The sequence below is a fragment of the Pseudonaja textilis genome, chromosome 5 (genome assembly GCF_049901715.1).
Source record: "Pseudonaja textilis isolate UNSWEBS1 chromosome 5, rPseTex1.2, whole genome shotgun sequence".
NCBI lineage: Eukaryota > Metazoa > Chordata > Lepidosauria > Squamata > Elapidae > Pseudonaja > Pseudonaja textilis.
The window spans coordinates 70,496,303-70,513,150 of record NC_141994.1 but is presented as its reverse complement, the minus strand read 5'-3'; the positions used below and the strand labels follow the sequence as shown (position 1 = coordinate 70,513,150).

The window sequence follows — 16,848 nt, the reverse complement described above, 5'->3', positions numbered from 1 at the left end:
CAGGATATTGTGTAGCAGCCTTTCCATAATGCTCAGGAACAGGCCGGGGGCTAGCTTACTGTAGCCACTTACATTTAAATGCGCCCTGGTAAGTGACGATGGTTTGTGCTTCAGCAGTTGCCTTGTTGACAGGCAGTTGCTGATAGGCCTGGGCCAGATTTAATTTGGCGAATATAGTCTCTCGGCCCAGGAAGTGTAGGAGGTGCTGTAGTATGAGTACGGGGTAGGTGCTTTGCTGGAGGGCCTTGTTCAGGGTTGTTTTATAGTCAGCACAAATCCAGATTGACTAGTCTGGTTTAACTGGGATGACGATTGCGGTCTCCCATTTGGCATGGTCCACTGGCTTGATGTTTTTGTATAACATTGAGGAATAATCTAGAGACAGGCATCGTTTCTGGTCTCACAGCTGGTTCATCAAAAAGTCCATCAGGTGCCATCACCCCTAAACTTCTATGCATCAAATATGCCAGTAAAGGATGGTCTTTCAGGGGCCATATCTTCATCCTCTGAGAAATCAGATTCTTTTTTTCTCTTCTTCAAGGGCTCTGTCAGAAATGCTGGGTAATGAAGGCACTGGGGAGCATCTATCTCTGAAAGAATAGGTACCTCTAGCCTGAAGAGACCTGTTTGGTTCTGATTGATCTGAGGCCTCAGAGATATTTCCTTTAGGCGCTCAAAGAGCCTCTACCACTCCCCTTCTGATAGCCTTAGCAATTATGGCTTCCAAATGAGCTGGGACAGCCTCTTCCTCAGAATTTTAAGGTTCAGGAACAGGTCTGGCCCTTTTGGGAAGAGGAGGAAGCAGTTCCTCCACAATTGCAGGCTCCCTTTCATCCCTATCTTTGTGTTCAGGGGCCTTCCTCTTCTGTCTGCCTTTGGATTTTCTTTTTGGAGTGGAAGGGCTGGGCTCCCTTTCTTGTTTATCAGTCTTCTCACTAGGAGAATTAAGTAATTCACAAGAAAGAGGTAGGGAAGGGAGGGGACTTGCTGAAGCAGGGAGGAGTTTAATAAATCCAATCACCAGTAAATAATGCAAGAAAAAAAACAGATCCAGAAACAAATTAATCACCTTACCTAGAAAGCCGGCTTAGCAAGGCTGCAGCCACACCCTGCTGGTCACACACTGTGGTGGTCTCTCATGGAAAAGATGAGACACAAGCGAGTGTTCTCGGGATGAGAGCCCAGAGCAAAATCCACCGCTCCCTTTTATTGAGATTTTTGTACATGGTAAACGTAGCAAGCATAATCACATGATGGGTTACAATAGTTCAGATATAGTATAGACTTGTGTATTGCTGTCTGAGCTGTTTCCTAGTTCCTTGTGTTTATTCTTATCGTTCTCATTGTGAAATTTCCTTACACTATCTCAGTGACCTTTAAACAAGCATGTATGTACGAAGTATTAGATTGATCATTACCCAAACCCAAGCCAAAGTTTTATTCCCACAACACACCAGGTTTTGGACCTGCAAACAGGTCAGAAAGGCACCCACGCATTTTCCTCAGTGCTGGAATGCAATGCAGCACTGGCAATGTGGCCGGTAGCGCCCTCAGGTGGGGGTGATCCCTGATCAAGCGGCTGCTTTGCTTTCTCCAATCCTTCTACAAAGCTCTCCTGCTCTCCAGTCTTCAAGCTGCTGCTGCAGACTGCTGCGCTGTGCGTTTTGCATCCATGGCGATCCTCTCAGAAAAGCAGGAAAATGAAAGAGAAACCGCAAGCGGTTTCTGCTGCTGCCATGCTGCCGCGCCAATCAGTTGGTTGCCCTTACTGGGCTGATTGCCTGGAGCTGTCCCACATGGTCCTGGCTCCACGCGTTGTGCCTAAAGCTTTTCACACGATTTGGAAGCTCTGGGAGCAGTTTCCAAGCCCCAAAGGTGCCTTTTAAAACTTTTTTTCCTTTCACAATCAGTTCCACTTAAAGCTATAGTGGAGCCCTGTAAAACATGTCTAGTCCTGACTAAGACTGTGTCAAAAACTGGGGAGTGGCCATAGAAAAGGAGTGGAGCTTGAATTTGAATAGATTCGGTCCAACCAGTTTAAGCTGATACAACCCATCCTATCTGGACTCATGTAACCATAGACAGGAAAATGGCAGTGATGGCACCAGAGAGGGATACAGAGATAGGCCTCCATAAGGTCTATGGAGGAGACGAGGTTGCCCTCCCAAACGCTCCAGGATGGGAATGCAAAGTTTGCATTTTAAAACACCTGTATGGGATGAACCTGTTCAAAAACTTCAGGTTGAGAATGGCTCGCCATTCCCCAGATGCCTTTGGGGATCACAAAGAGCCTGGAATAAAACCCAAGCCCCTGTTGGTTAACTGGAAGCGATTGAATGACCCTAATGTCAATAAGGTGTTGAATAGCCAGTTCCACAAGGACCCATTTTGCACTATCCCGAGACACAGGGCAGGTCATAAAATGCTGACTCTAGAAACACCCAGCTGACTCTAGAAACACCCAGGAGTCCAACAACGACGCAGCGTCCACACTAAGGCTGAAAACACCAAACCCCTGTCACGCTGAGGCCATGCAGGACTTAACCTGTCGGGCTCCGCCAGCAGTAAAAGACACTAACATTGGATCCCTCCAGCATGCAAAGCCAGTCTCGTTCAGAGACAATGCGATGGCTATCTGGGGATCCCCTATGACGCTACCTCGCAATGTTAACCAGGAGTTGGAGGCTGAATGGGGGATTCCCAGATGACGTGGCTGCAGCACTCTGATTCATGAACACTTTGGGGGGGGGGTGCCAGCTCCTACTGAGGGGGGATTTATACATCTTATATTACAGGATGGTCACGAGGAGTAGAGGGTGGTAGGTAGAGTGCAGAGCGATCTAGGCAGTGGGACGCAGGATATACAGGAAAAAGTATAATTGGCCATATTAGGAAATGAGGGATAAGTGGGAAACTAGAGTAGAGTGGCGCGCAGGAGTTAGCAGCAATTAAATGGGTGGGGTAATGCTATAAATGACGCCGGAAGGCAAATGCTCCCAGCACTGACCTGGATTGGAATTCAAACCATTATCGCTGGATGGGATGTGTGTTACATGTACAAATAAAGGACTTCAAACCTCGATGTTTGTAGGTTTGTGACTCGGAACTACGAACATCCAAAAGAGCAGCTAACATTACCTTTGCAGCTGGAGCCAGGCCTTTTGGAGCAATCCGACGGCGATATTCTACTTGCCACTATTTCCAGAACTCCCAATAGAGTGGAAGCCTCAACAGGAAAAAGCCACAGGGGCCCAGGTATCACCTGGAACTCTCTACCGGTGGTGGGAAGTGATTCAAACATTTTTACTACTGGTTCTGTGGGTGCAGCGTGGCTTGGTGGGCATGGCAGGCAAAGGATACTGCAAAATCTCCATTTCCTCCCCACCCCAATAACCTGCTTTCCAGTTCCATTCTCCTGTGTAGGGTAACAAAAGAAGACACAGCCAATCAGCTGAGACTGAATGGGAGGCAGAGAATAGATGGGGGTGGGGCCAGTAAGAGGTGGTATTTGCCAGTTCTCCAAACTACTCAAAATTTCCACTACCGGTTCTCCAGAACTGGTCAGTAACTGGCTGAATACCACCTCTGCTCTGAACCATACAACAGGCATTATCACACAAATGAAAGATGTGACATAAGATAAAGTTTCATTAACCTCTGTTCTTTTCAGGTTCAACTCCCAAGAGGTTTTCTAATGCTAATTTGATGCCTGGCAGGTGGGCTACAAAGGGCTTTATACTTTCAACACAATTGTGTATGACCGTCGTGTGTTAGACATGCCGTGAAGCCAATAAACTTCTGCAAGTTTTCTCATCACTGGACTAGAACTAAACAAGTTGTAAACAGTTTGTCCAGTTCCAAAGTTATGGCTTCAGGAATGCATTCTATGGTATCATTTCCACATAAATTAAGTGTGTGACACATCCATGGTCAAAATAAAGTTGTTTCACGTTGCTCAAGTATAGAGCATGAAGAACTGTATATATCCTATATTTTTTTTCTTTTTAAAAAATTTGGTTTTGTAAAAAAAGTTTTTAAGTCTCCCTTTCATGAGCTCCCTGGGCCCCAGAACAATGTACCAGCTGCACACACACCCTCCCCTCAGGCCTGCATCCAGCAGTTTAATAAACATGTCTCACAAGCAACAAAAGGTATCTGCAGCAGTGGTGGGATTCCAATTTTTTTACTCCTGGTTTTGTGGCGTGTCTTGGTGGGCGTGGGGTAGTGGGTGTGGCTTGGGCATGGCAGGGGAAGGTTACTGCAAAATCCCCATTCTGCCCCTACCCCACTAACCTATTTTCCAGCTCTGTTCTGTGCAGGGCAACCAAAGAAGACCCAGCCAATCAGCTGGGACTCAATGGGAGGCGGAGAAGAGATGGGGGCAGGGGCAGTCAATGGTGGGATTTGCCAGTTTTCCGAACTACTAAAAATTTCCGCTACCAGTTCCCCAGAACTGGTCAGAACTGACTGAATACTACCTCTGATCTGCAGTCATAGATTATCCAAAGCTGGAGAAACAGTGCTGTTGGATCCATCTTCAGTATTTCTTTCAAAGATGCCACAGATCTCTCAGGCTTATCAATTCCAGTAAAGTTATTACTAAATCCAATCAAAGCACTAAATGTATTTTTTACTATTGTAACTTTTCAAGCAGGGGTAGGATTCTACCAGTTCGCACCTATTCGCTAGAACCGGTTGTTAACACTCTAAGCAGTTCGGAGAACCGGTTGTTAGAAGAAATTACTGGCCTAATCCTGTAAGAAAGGCAGGAAGGAAACATTCTGGTGTTGCTTACAGAAACTGCCTCTCTGTTAACCCTTATTACATTCTTGGCAGGACTAGACTTCCTGTCTCAGGAACTTCTCTGAAGTTTTTTTCCCCTCCTTTGCTGGTACTTTACTTGTGTGGAGTCACCATTCAAAGTTACAATGGCACTGAAAAAAGTGACTTATGACCATTTTTCACACTTATGACTGTTGCAGCATCCCCACAGTCATAAGAGGCCAGGCGAGGAGATGCGTGCCTCGATGTGATATTGAGTTGGCCACACCCAGCCAATAACATGACCACCAAGCCATGTCTACCCAGTCACATGACCACCAAGCCACGCCCACCACCTAAGCCATGCCCACAGAACCGGTTGTTCAAAAAATTTGAATCCCAACCCCTGCTTTCAAGATACAATCCTTATCAAAATGGCTTAAAAGTAATGTCTATAATACTATCCACCTACCTGCCTATCACTTTTTAAAGTTAGCAAGAAATATAGATGGTTCCCTATGTAACCAAAGTTAACGTTTTGTTCAAAATAAAAAAATAAAGCACTATTATGTACAAAAAGCTACTTTGGAGGATTTAATAACATTTTATTGCTTTTATAATAATAGAAAAAAGACAAAATCTATACAAGCCAATCTGCTTAGAGGGAGCAAGTGTAATCAGATCTTCAAATCATTGATTAAATAGGGTGATACATTTATCTTTCCAATGTTACCTGTAAAATCTTTTAAAAATGCTTCCTTAAAAAGAGAATATGATACTATTGATTATTTGATTTATATTTTTGTTTTCCTCAAATTATCCACCAACACACTTTAAAACACTGATCTCCAAACTTGGCAACTTTGAGACTTGTGGACTTCAATTCCCAGAATTCCCCAGCCAGCCAGCATGGCTGTTTGAGGAATTCTGGGAATTGAAGTCCACAAGTCTCAAAGTTGCCAAGTTTGGAGACTTCTGCTTTAAAAAATAAAAAATAAAACCCACCTTTGCACATCACTGGGAGGCTTTTAATTGGTCCTGGTTTTTGAGTAATAAAAAGGAGGCAACAGATGAAGAAGAGGATTGGTTAGAAGGAAGGGCGGTTACTGAACTATAGATGGTACCTGTCTATAAAGATAGGAAGAATATAGAGAGCAGCACTTCCCAAAAGAAGATGCATACCAACCACGCTATTTTTCCCTTCCAGGAACTACCAGGCAAACCAAAGAAGAACAGGAAGCTGCAATAATCTCACACACACACAAAAACCGTTAAAGATCTTTATGGGCGACCATTCCGTGTACAAAAAGAACTGGGGGGGAAAATAGCATGGGGCACCTCTGCAGTTTCATATCTCTCTTTGCTGGACTCGGGGGCGCGGAGTTTCTCGCGAGAACACCGGCGATTCTCTCTTCCGCTTCAGCTTTTAAGCTGCGGTGGCGGCGTCTCGAGCAATGGGAGTGGGGAGGTGAGGCGACCCACCGGAAAAAAAAGTGGGGGGAGAAAGGGATGGCGCGCGGAGGTGCGTGACGCCCTTCTGCAGCTGTTCTTGCGCGTGCTTGCCAACCTCCCCCGCTTTCCGGCCCTATGGTGCCGGCTGCTCTTCCCCCTCTAGGAGGGCGGCTGGGGGGTGAATGGAGAGGGGAGTGGGGTGAGAAAAGAGCGGGCTGCTGTAGCCACGCCCCATTTATGCTCTATGCTCCCCATTTCCCTCATACTTTTTTTTTGGGGGGGGGGGGCATGTTTTATTTGTAGTTTTTTTTTGTGGATAATGACTGGATTAATATATTTTTTTCACACAGTGCTCACAGTAATAATACAACGACATCTTCAGAGTTTTTATCTTTTCTTAAAAAAATTATTGGATTTTTATTTTTAAATAAATATACATCAGTATCAATACATGGACAGTGTGGCCTCTGGGTATAATTCATTTTTGATACAAACAGCACTAATAATAGTTATTACATTAATCAAACTTATATAATCCTAGTATTGATACAGACATGATTTTTTTGGAGTAGTTACTCAATATTTCAGTGTTCCATTTTTAATGCCAATGGTATTATTTAAGCATACATAGTAATACCATCTTTCAACCTCCAATCTTTCCATCTAATTATCAATTAATGTTCTATTATGTAAAAATTATATCTGCTAATATTCCCCCTATTTCTTATTACTACCTCTATTCTAGCTCCTAGTCAGATCACCATGACTAATCCTAGTATTAATATACATGTTTATATTAAGACATAGTCCTTCATCATTTGGTTGTTCAAAGTCACAATAGACCATTCAATTACTAGTCGTCCTATTATTTAAACATACCTGATAATATCAACTTTCAACCTCCAGTCTTTTCAGTCTTGCCTATTCAAAGCAGAGTTTTAATAAAATGCAAAGCCAGTCTTGGAACTGCAGCATCAGCGGTATTTAAAATGACAGGCAACATGAAGGTCCAAATAACCTTGAAGTGTCTTGCCAACATGACTTGGTTGTTAGCAAGGCGAATTCTTCCTCCTAAATTTTAGGCTTCCTTAAATCTGAATTGCACGGAAGTTCATTTTTAAAAATTAATGATAATGCACGTTGTCACACCCAGGGATGATTTTCGTATATTAATCTGACATTGCGTACAGTACATTAGCAAGCCTCGGAAAAAAAAATAGTTCTACTCTTTTATTTTTATCAAAAACATCCCAAAATTTACAAAATGTATAAAAGCACAGTATATGTCAAAATATTCAGCTTCTTCGGAGTCTTAGTTTCATAATCCTGTTGAAAAGATAGAAGTCAAAGTTTCCACAATTTGCTGGTGTATTTTGCAAAGCCAGAGTAATGGATGAACAATATTTCCGGCAGCTAATTAATACAGTGATTTCAGTATCCTTCCATTGATTAAAATGTAGCTTTAAACCAGGGGCATCAAATTGGCAGCCCGTAGGCCAGATGGTCACATGCAGGCTATTTGCAGGCAATGCCCACCCCAGCTCCACGAAGGGGAAAAACATCATGTAATGGCAACATGACATGGCGAGTTTGACACCCATGCTCTAAACCATTCTGTAAACTAAACCTAGTTCTGCTTTCAACAGTTGTTGGTAGAGAATATTGAAACTTTAACCGAGTTCTGGAGTCTTCTGGGTACCTGTTATCTCTTAAGAAAAAAACCTATGACTTGATCCTCAAAATAGTAGGAGTTACATGCTATGGAGTTTTTCTTTTTCTTCTTGCAGATGCCCCGTCACTGCTCTGCTACTGGCTGTTGCACTCGTGATATACCTGAAACACGCAACCGAGGCATTTCTTTCCATCGGTGAGAAATGGTTTTTATTCTTTGCCTTTGCAGACTCCTATTCCCATGTGAAGCTGAAAGTTGGTAGGATAAAGAATGTAAGTGTCAAGACATAAAACATTTCTATGCATGTTTTAGAGTTGCCATGAACAGAAAGAGGGGGCAGGAAGGAATTGAAAGAGCAGTGCAGCAGTTTGGAACCGAAAGTACATTCCATTTTTATCTTGCAAAGATTATAACTAAGCCACCGGTGCAAATCTCTAATTGGCTATGAACGTGTTTCCTTGGAGAATATGAAGTATGATACATCCAGAGGGGTGGCTGAAAACCAGGGTCAAGGGTGATAGTGAATTACATGTCTCAGAATCAGCGAAAGTATAGGTCATACCGACATGTTAGCTCCTAATAATTCCTTTGACGTTTTTGAAGCTTGGCTCATGATTTAATTAGGGAAACTGCTGGAATCCTGATAGTAAGAACATACACTGTGTGGCCTGCTGGATCAGACCCCAGGCCCACCAACTATACAAGAAAACCACTAGTCTCTCAGAAGATGGCCTTCAGAGGTAGCCACACTGCCATCAAAGCTATTTTACTTGAGGGTGGGAGAGAGATATGCATAATCTTGCATGTGACCTCTGATCTCCAATTAATTAATCACTTAATATCTCTTCTCACAGATTGCCAAAGGACAATCCACGGAGAACCACATGGTTGGAGAATTGTCAGCGGAAGGACATGAGTGGGCAGGGTCTCTGGGACCCTGCCTCTAAATATGTTTATTTTTGCTCCAAGCACTTTGAGAAGAATTGCTTTGAACTAGTGGGCACCAGGTAGGTAATTCCAATATTTGAAAAACATGAAAGAGCATGCAGAGTTAAAGTAGACAGTTTGCAACGTAGACGATATCAATATAGATGATATCCTTCCCATGGAGAGGAATGGTTCTTCCAGTATACCTGTTCCATCTGACTTTCGTTCAGTTTTAAAACACTACGAATATGGGAAACAATTCACTCACAACCCCTTTTTTAAAAATAAAAAGCCTGGAAGGTATAGCCCAGTGCTTTCTCTAGAAATGCTTCCCTACCTTACTGCCAGGAGAAAAGACAGGGTGGGAGATGTTCTGAGTTTTAATCTCATCAACTTTCTGACCAATTTGTGAAAACAGGGCCAGCAGGATATTACCATTCTAAAGGTATGCATCCACCCAAAGGATTACCTTGAGCTGCATTTTAAAGCTGAAAAATTAATAGTCTCGTTCAAGTTCAGCCTCTGGTGATTTTTGTAGGTATGTCAGTGTAATTTTCTTAGCAGCGGTTTGACAGTAGCAATAGCAATAGCACTTACTAGATCAGGGGTGTCAAACTGGATTTCTTCGAAGGCCAGATCAGCATTGTAGTTCTCCGTGGCCGGGGGGGGGGGGCAGAAGAGGCAGAGGGGTGGCTGCCTCCTACAGCATTCTACCAGCCAAAATGGGGCATGGCGGTCCACGCGCAGCCCCCCTGCACCTTGCTTTCATTCTCCATGGCCTTCAGCACTCTGCTGGCCGAAAACGGGCTGCACTCGGTCCCGTTTTTGACCATTTTGGGGGGCCCGTTTTCAGGACAGTTTTGGGCGCGTGGCCTGTTTCAGGCAGTTGGGGGGCACTGTTTTTGGCCTATTTTGGGACCTGTTTCCGTCCTGTTTTGGGGTGGTTTTCAGGCCCATTTTTTATCCATTTTTGGGTGCGTGGGCCCATTTTTGACTCATTTTCTGGCCAGTTCATTGTTTGGGGCCTGTATTCAGGTGGTTTGGGGGCCCATTTTTGGGTGCACGGCCCTATTTTTGGACTTTTCCAGGCAATTTTCGGCTGGTTTTTGAGCTGGTTTTCAGGCCCATTTTCAGGTGGTTTCTGACCCATTTTCAGGTGGTTTGGGGGGCTGTTTTGGGGCCATTTTCAGGGTTGTTTTTGAGCCTTTTTTTGGCCAGCAGCGTGCTGCCCACGGGCCTTGAGTTTGACACCCCTGTACTAGATAGTATTGCCAAAACAGATCATATTGATTATAACTTAACTTGACTTTATTTCATTGTAAGACTTCTGGGTTGTAGATATCAAACAGAATTAGGAAAGGAAAGGGCTAAATATAGGTGGCCAAAATTAATTACTTTATTTAATATGTCTGTACATGAAAAAGCTGGACAAATAATACTCAAAATAGAATGTAACTGGCTAATTCCAAAGCCCTCAGAAGATCTGCCTTCTCCTCCAGCGATCCACAGTCCAGATCCCAGGCTTTCTGAGCCAGTAACTACTTTGATATCTGGGGTTTGTTTCCTTTGTAGCGGCTATCATCGCCTCAAGGAAGGCGCAGTTCCTACGATATTTGAGCCTCAAGCAAAGCCACGCCGGAAGCCTAAATTAAACAGTTCCAAATTTGCAAAATATCAACAGAAGCAGAGGTGAGTCCCACTCTTCTGACCTCATGTTCTCTGTAACCCTGTGCATATTTTATTTAGAAGTAGGTCACAGTACATTCAGTGATGCTTACTTCCTAATAGAGTAAAAAACATAATCTATAGATTAATGTCATTAGTAAGTTTAAAATGAATTTTGTATATAACAGAATGGAATTGTGGAATCTGAGATTGGAACCAGAGAGAAAACTATGGGTTAAGTTAAGAATATTAAAATGTGAAAAACATCAGTGTAATTTAGTGGCTTAATGTAATTTAGTGGCTTAATTGAATCACCTTTTTCTTCTTTTTGCTATATGTATCCCCATCTTCTTATGGTAGAATATAATAGAATTATTTATTGGCCAAGTGTGATTGGACACACAAGGAATTTGTCTTGGTGCAAATGCTCTCAGTGTACATAAGAGAAAAGACACATTCGTCAAGAGTCAAGAATCATCAGGTACAACACTTAATGATAGTCATAGGGTACAATAAGCAATCAAATCATACTAGGAAACAGTCAATGAAAATCGTTAGGATACAAGCAACAAGGTTACAGTCATACAGTCACAAGTGGGAGGGGATGGGTGATAAGGAGTGATAAGATTAATAGTAGTGCAGGCTTAGTAAATTGTTGGACAAGGTTGAGGGAATTATTTGTTTCTATTCTATCTTCTATCTTCTTTTTAGGCATTCAGGCCTGTTTTCTGGGCTGTATTCGGGTGGTTTTCGGCTCAATTTTGGGTGTGCAGCCCTGTTTTTGGCCTGTTTTGTAGTGGTTTTCAGGCCCGTTTTGGGGTGCATGACCCTGTTTTCAGGCCTGTTTTTGGACCTGGTTTCGGGTGGGTTTTGGCCCATTTTTGGGTGTGCGGCCCTGTTTTTGGTCTGATTTCTGGCTGGGGCGGTTTTTGATCCATTTTTGGGCACATGGCTCCATTTTCAGGCCTATTTTGGGGTGGTTTTTGACCCGTTTTCAGCCCGTTTTGGGCACCAAGCTTCACCTCACAACCTTCACTCCATGTTATCTCCTTGTAGTCTATGGGCAGAATATATTCTACGTGGGCAACCTGCACCCGCAGTCATGTTTTCCTCTGCTGGTTACTGTGTGTCACACCTTATGTTAGGTAGCTGTTACTCCTCAGCTGACCTCGATTCTGTCCCTTTTTCACAGCCGTGGCTGCTATCCTGCCGAGGAGACCACTACACTGTGTATGGATGTCTCTTGCTTCCCCATGCAAGAGCTGCCAAGTCCCGGGGCTGCTCCCACTACTGGTGAGCTTCGAAGCCAGCCCAATCTCCCAGGGTCAGAACCAGAGAATTTGGCCACTCTGTCAGACGTACCCCTGGAACGATCACCCGCTGCCACTGGCCAAGAAGAGGCCTCTCAATCTCCGGCTCTCCCAGAACCTGTAGGGGATCCATCTCAACCCGTTTCTCTCTCCCTCTACATGCTGCGACTACCACCCCCGGCTGGTGCCTACATCCAGAATGAGCACAGCTACCAGGTGGGTAGCGCCTTGCTCTGGAAGAGGCGGGCTGAGGCAGCACTTGATGCTCTAGGAAAAGCACAGCGGCAACTGCAGGCTTGCCGCCGACGCGAACAGAGACTCCGCCTGCGCATCTGCGAGTTGCAGCGTGAACGGCGGCCACACGGTGCCGAGACGCACCGGCGGTTTAAGGAACACCTGCAGGTCTTTGAATTGCAGCTCCTGAATGACACTGAGTGACTTGAATCAGCCCAGACTTACCTCGTTTTGTGTGGTGGTGAAGGCAGCGTTGCAAACTGGGGCCGTCATTATTTTCCATCTCCAAGGTGCGTGGTAGCAAAACCTGGGGCTCTACGAACTTGGAAGCCTCTTCGTGCAACCCTGTTTCCCTTTCACCATTCCTGTTTATATCTGTAAGTGAATATTTCTGATTGCCGGAAGACAGATTCAGGAAAGACATTTATTTTGATGATTTCGTTATGGTGCTGCCCTCGAGGGTCATAATACTTCTTTTTTTAAAAGCTGCTTGATATATTGAATTTAGAGCTTGTCATGGTTGCCCAACTGAAGAAGAATCTTTTTGATGCTTTAAGTTATAAGGCTGTATGATAAAGATATTATCACAAAAAAACCTTTTTCCTAGCATATTCCTGCAGGTGCAGGGTCCGCTTATGGTCACACACAAAAAACTCCCCATCAGAACTCAACAAAACCAATATATTTGCATGTATCATATTGCCAGACAAATACGGTAATGGTTTAAATCTGAATTACATAAAGAGAAAAAGTGGCTCTTTATTTTTGGACCTCTGAAGGATAATTTTGTACAAAACATTTTAGCTGTTTTGGTATGTAAGCGGCTAGGCCACAAATTTAGACACGGTTTGAAGCAAAAGTTAATTGCTGGAGCTGAGAGAACGTAAATATGAAATTTCAGGAGAATACTTTAATACTGAAATAATGAAGAGAAAGTTTTGGTTCACAAAATTATGTCAACCCTGTTATGTTTTGAGTAAGAACTTTTCTAGATGTGTGCTCCTCACATAATACTTTTCAGAATATTTTACTCACTATACAAGATGTTTTGGATTCTCATTCTGTTTTGTAATTAGGAAACTACTTGTGTGCAAGAATCTCTTGCTGGATCAAGGGACTGATATTCTGCTCTTAAGTAAAATCATTTTAATATAATTTTATTAAGAAATGTGATTACAATTGTAATAAGTAAAATTTCTGTGGCTTAATGTACAGTTAGTCCCCAAGTTACAACCACAGTGGAATTGCTAAGGGAAACCTGTGTAAAATGAGTTTGTTCCCATTGTACGACTTCCCTTGCCACAGTTGTTAAATGAATCATTGCGTTTGTTAAATTTAGTAATGTGGTTGTTAAGTGAATCTGGATTACCCATTGACTTTGCTTGTCAGAAGGTCACAAAAGGAGATCATATGACCTCGGGACATAGCAACCGTCAAAAATATGAAATAGTTGCCAATTTTGGAGTTTTGATCATGTGACCAAGGGGATGTTGCAGCATAAAAGTGTTACACTTTTATGTGTCACATTTTTGTGTTATGACACAAAAAGTGTCATGTCGCTTTTTTCAGTGCTGCTGTAACTCGAGGACTACCTGTTCTGAGATCAGCCAAGGTTCTGCTGTCTCAAGAGAGCCATCAATATTCTGTCAATAAATAAATGCCTCTCTTTGATTGCAGTTTACTTTTTAAAAGCAACAGCTAAGCCATTTTTCTTATGAATGGAAAATTGGACCTGTAGAATTGTACTCAGTTATATGATTATAATATTCTTGTTGAAGAATGTATACCATAGGAAAATTGTGGGGATTTATAATTTGTAGATTTCAATGTACTAATATTTAATACCATAAAAAAACCTGAACATTGGAGTATCTTCATTTTAGCTAATATGCATCAATTTTCTTTTGTGAAAGTTTTATTTTGCATAAAGATCCTCAAACGAGTCATAATAGTAGAGATTATTTTCAATTAAGAGAATCTTAACAGAATTTTTGACATGATCTCTCCCATAATTTTGAAATTACCTAATCTTTTTAAACCCGTGCAAAAAGAAGTTTGTAGCCTCGTGGATATTGAATTTACTTCAAATTATTATAAATGACAAGGGAGTATAGCAGTATAGCTATATGTAGAAAATCATAAACTATAAACCGTGCTTATCACTGCTGTAGAAAGTGACCCGGTCAACCAGAGGAAATGCTGTGCTTAGCAAATACCAGAACACTGAAGCAAAGACAAGGTCTTTTAATCCATAAATCAATTAGGGTAGTAAACGTTCTCTACATTAAAAAAAAAGTTTCCAGGAAAAAAAGCAAAGTTAAATACATACCAGGACTTAATCTAGAGTAGTCAGACCCAGGAAAAAAGACAATTGGTTTTGCAGCTGCTCACACAGGATAAAGACATTATTTTCCGGGGTGAATTATTTCTCAAAGGCCAGCCCTGGAGGAATTATGACACAACCAAGCTTTCTCAGCTTGAAGTGTGAGTCACCATGCCCCCGTGAAAATACCAGATGTAGCTTCGCTATTTGTATAGCCACCTAAGCTTTAACTGTGTTTCCCCGAAAATAAGACCCACCCTGAAAACAAGCCCTAGCCTGATTTTTGGGGGTGGGTGTAATATAAGCCCTATCCTGAAAACAAGGATAGGGGCTATGGGTATGTTAATAGGAGAGGTGGCAAGCATGCAGGGGCTGACTGTGTCCAGCATCAGCCACAGCACACTGGCTCCTTGGTGCAGCACAAATAAGTGTGAGCGTGAAAAGACAGGCAATCTGGCACGGCTGCCTGACTCATGGGAGGCTTGCATGGCGGCACTGACAGCAGGTGAAGGCATAGGAATAAGGGGAAACAGGCAATCCCAATGCCTTGTGTGGGCGTTTGGGTCAGTGTGACCACAGAAAAGCCAAGAAATGTTGGGATGGCGTGGGCAGCACGTTGGGATTGCCTCTGCCTCCACCTGTCTCTGCTGCAGTTTTCTCCCAGAAGGAGACGAAGCTTTGTCTACTTGCAAAGCTTTGAGTCTCTGTCATTTCTCCGTCCGGGTGAAAAGTGTTTCGCTGCCTAGGGGGTGCTTGGGAATGGAGCTATTAGAGTCCCCTTTGCAAGCAAAGTTTTATCTGCCTCTGGGGGGAAAATGTATGGGCAGCTACCATCAGCCCCGCCCTCTCCGTCCCATAGTCTACTTGCCCACGGCCTCAATATGGGCCAAGGTCTCGGCATGACCTGGCCTCCCAACCGCCCTGCCAGGAGGGCAAGGAGCCCCCATGAGGCGCCATGGCTGAAAAGTGTCATAGCAGCAGCTGGGCCAGCAAGCAAGCAGGGCATGTGGAGGCCAGGCACACCAAGAGCTTGGCCTGTTGCGGCTACGGGCAAGCGGACAGTGGGACAGAGAAGGCAGGGCCAACAGTACCTATGCTCCCACTCCCGTTGGCCCCTGTGCTCGCTGCCTCCTGCACTTAAAAAAAATAAAAAGACCTCCCTGAAAATAATCCCGAGTGCTTATTTTCAAGCCCCAAAGAAAATAAGACCAGGTCTTATTTTCGGGGAAACAGTAGTAGTAAAGTATAAAAAAGGTAAAGGTTCCTCTCGCACATACGTGCTAGTCATTTCCAACTCTAGGGGGCGGTGTTCATCTCCGTCACAAAGCTGAAGAGCCAGTGCTGTCCAAAGATGTCTCCGTGGTCATGTGGCCAGCATGACTAAATGCCGAAGGCGCACATAACACTGTTACCTTCCCACCAAAGGGCTCCCTATTTTTCTACTTGCATTTTTACATGCTTTCGAACTGCTAGGTTGGCAGAAGCTGGGGCAAGTAACGGGAGCTCACTCCGTTACGCGATGCAATAGGTTCCTTTTGTCTGTACCCAATTCAGTGGGCTCTCACCCGCTAGACTGAGGACCTACCTCAGTCTCCTTGGCCTTTAGGCAACCCACACACCTTGGGTAGTAGCCCCAGTTTGTTTTCATACTCTCTCCTGGTCCATTGATGCCCCTTATTATCAGGAGTAAACTACAGTTCTCCTTAATTTCAGGTTGCTTCCCTATACAGAATAGCAAAACCCACAAACCTTTTCACTTCCAGCATCCTTCAAGGTTAACTGCTTCACCACAACCACACCCAGCTGTTTTGCTGCAGGGCTGCTGTTTGTGCTAAGCAGCTAGGTTGGCTGGGAAGAGGTCTTAAATGGGGCAGGACTCCATCAGCTCTGCTGCTAGCTAATCTCAGTCTTTATATTTCCCACAAACATATTTTATTATTGTACTTTCTTTTGCCAGACTTGCTCTATTGTTGGCATTTGCCACCAATGAGATTGGCCAAAATGTATCCTAACATGAATCCAACATGCTAGAAATGCAAACGGAACCAAGGTACCTTCTATCATATGTGGTAGTCATGCTCAGAAGCCCAAAAGTACTGGACCAAAATATGGAGTTGGATAAAAAAAAATAGTGGAAGATCAAATAGAATTTAAAACGGAGTTGTTCCTTTTGGGAATAATTAAAGGGAAATATAGGAAAAAGATTAAATATATTTTACTACATATTTTGACAGCAACAAGGAAACAAAATAACATGCCCTCGGAGGAATCAGTAATTCAGAAAATTCTAGATTGTGCTGAAATGGATAAATTGACGTTAAAATTAAAAGATAAAGAAGAGTCGGAGTATTACAAAATTTGGGATAATTGGTCTAAATGGTTGAACAATATAAGGATAAAGGAGACAAGAAAATTATAGATAAATATATATGAATGCATATAAAGGTATATAAATGTAGATGTTTACATGAGATTGGTTTGTATAATAATTTGTATAATGATGA

General features: G+C 43.2%; 1 protein-coding gene across 3 annotated transcripts; it reads left to right on the top strand.

Moving 5' to 3' along the window:
- Positions 1-6,142: 6,142 nt before the first annotated feature.
- LOC113450400 (THAP domain-containing protein 7-like) lies at positions 6,143-13,963 on the top strand. 3 transcript variants are annotated; one of them, XM_087935335.1, is made up of 5 exons: positions 6,143-6,229; positions 8,001-8,157; positions 8,740-8,892; positions 10,385-10,501; positions 11,670-13,963. In XM_087935335.1, the coding sequence occupies exons 3-5, from the start codon at positions 8,798-8,800 to the stop codon at positions 12,223-12,225; spliced, it is 768 nt and encodes a 255-aa protein (XP_087791461.1). In that variant the 5' UTR covers positions 6,143-6,229; positions 8,001-8,157; positions 8,740-8,797; the 3' UTR covers positions 12,226-13,963. The 3 variants fall into 3 exon arrangements, with proteins under 3 accessions (XP_087791461.1, XP_087791459.1, XP_087791460.1); XM_087935333.1 differs by having other exon boundaries at positions 6,150-6,229; positions 8,001-8,080; XM_087935334.1 differs by having other exon boundaries at positions 6,178-6,283; positions 8,001-8,080.
- Positions 13,964-16,848: the final 2,885 nt, after the last annotated feature.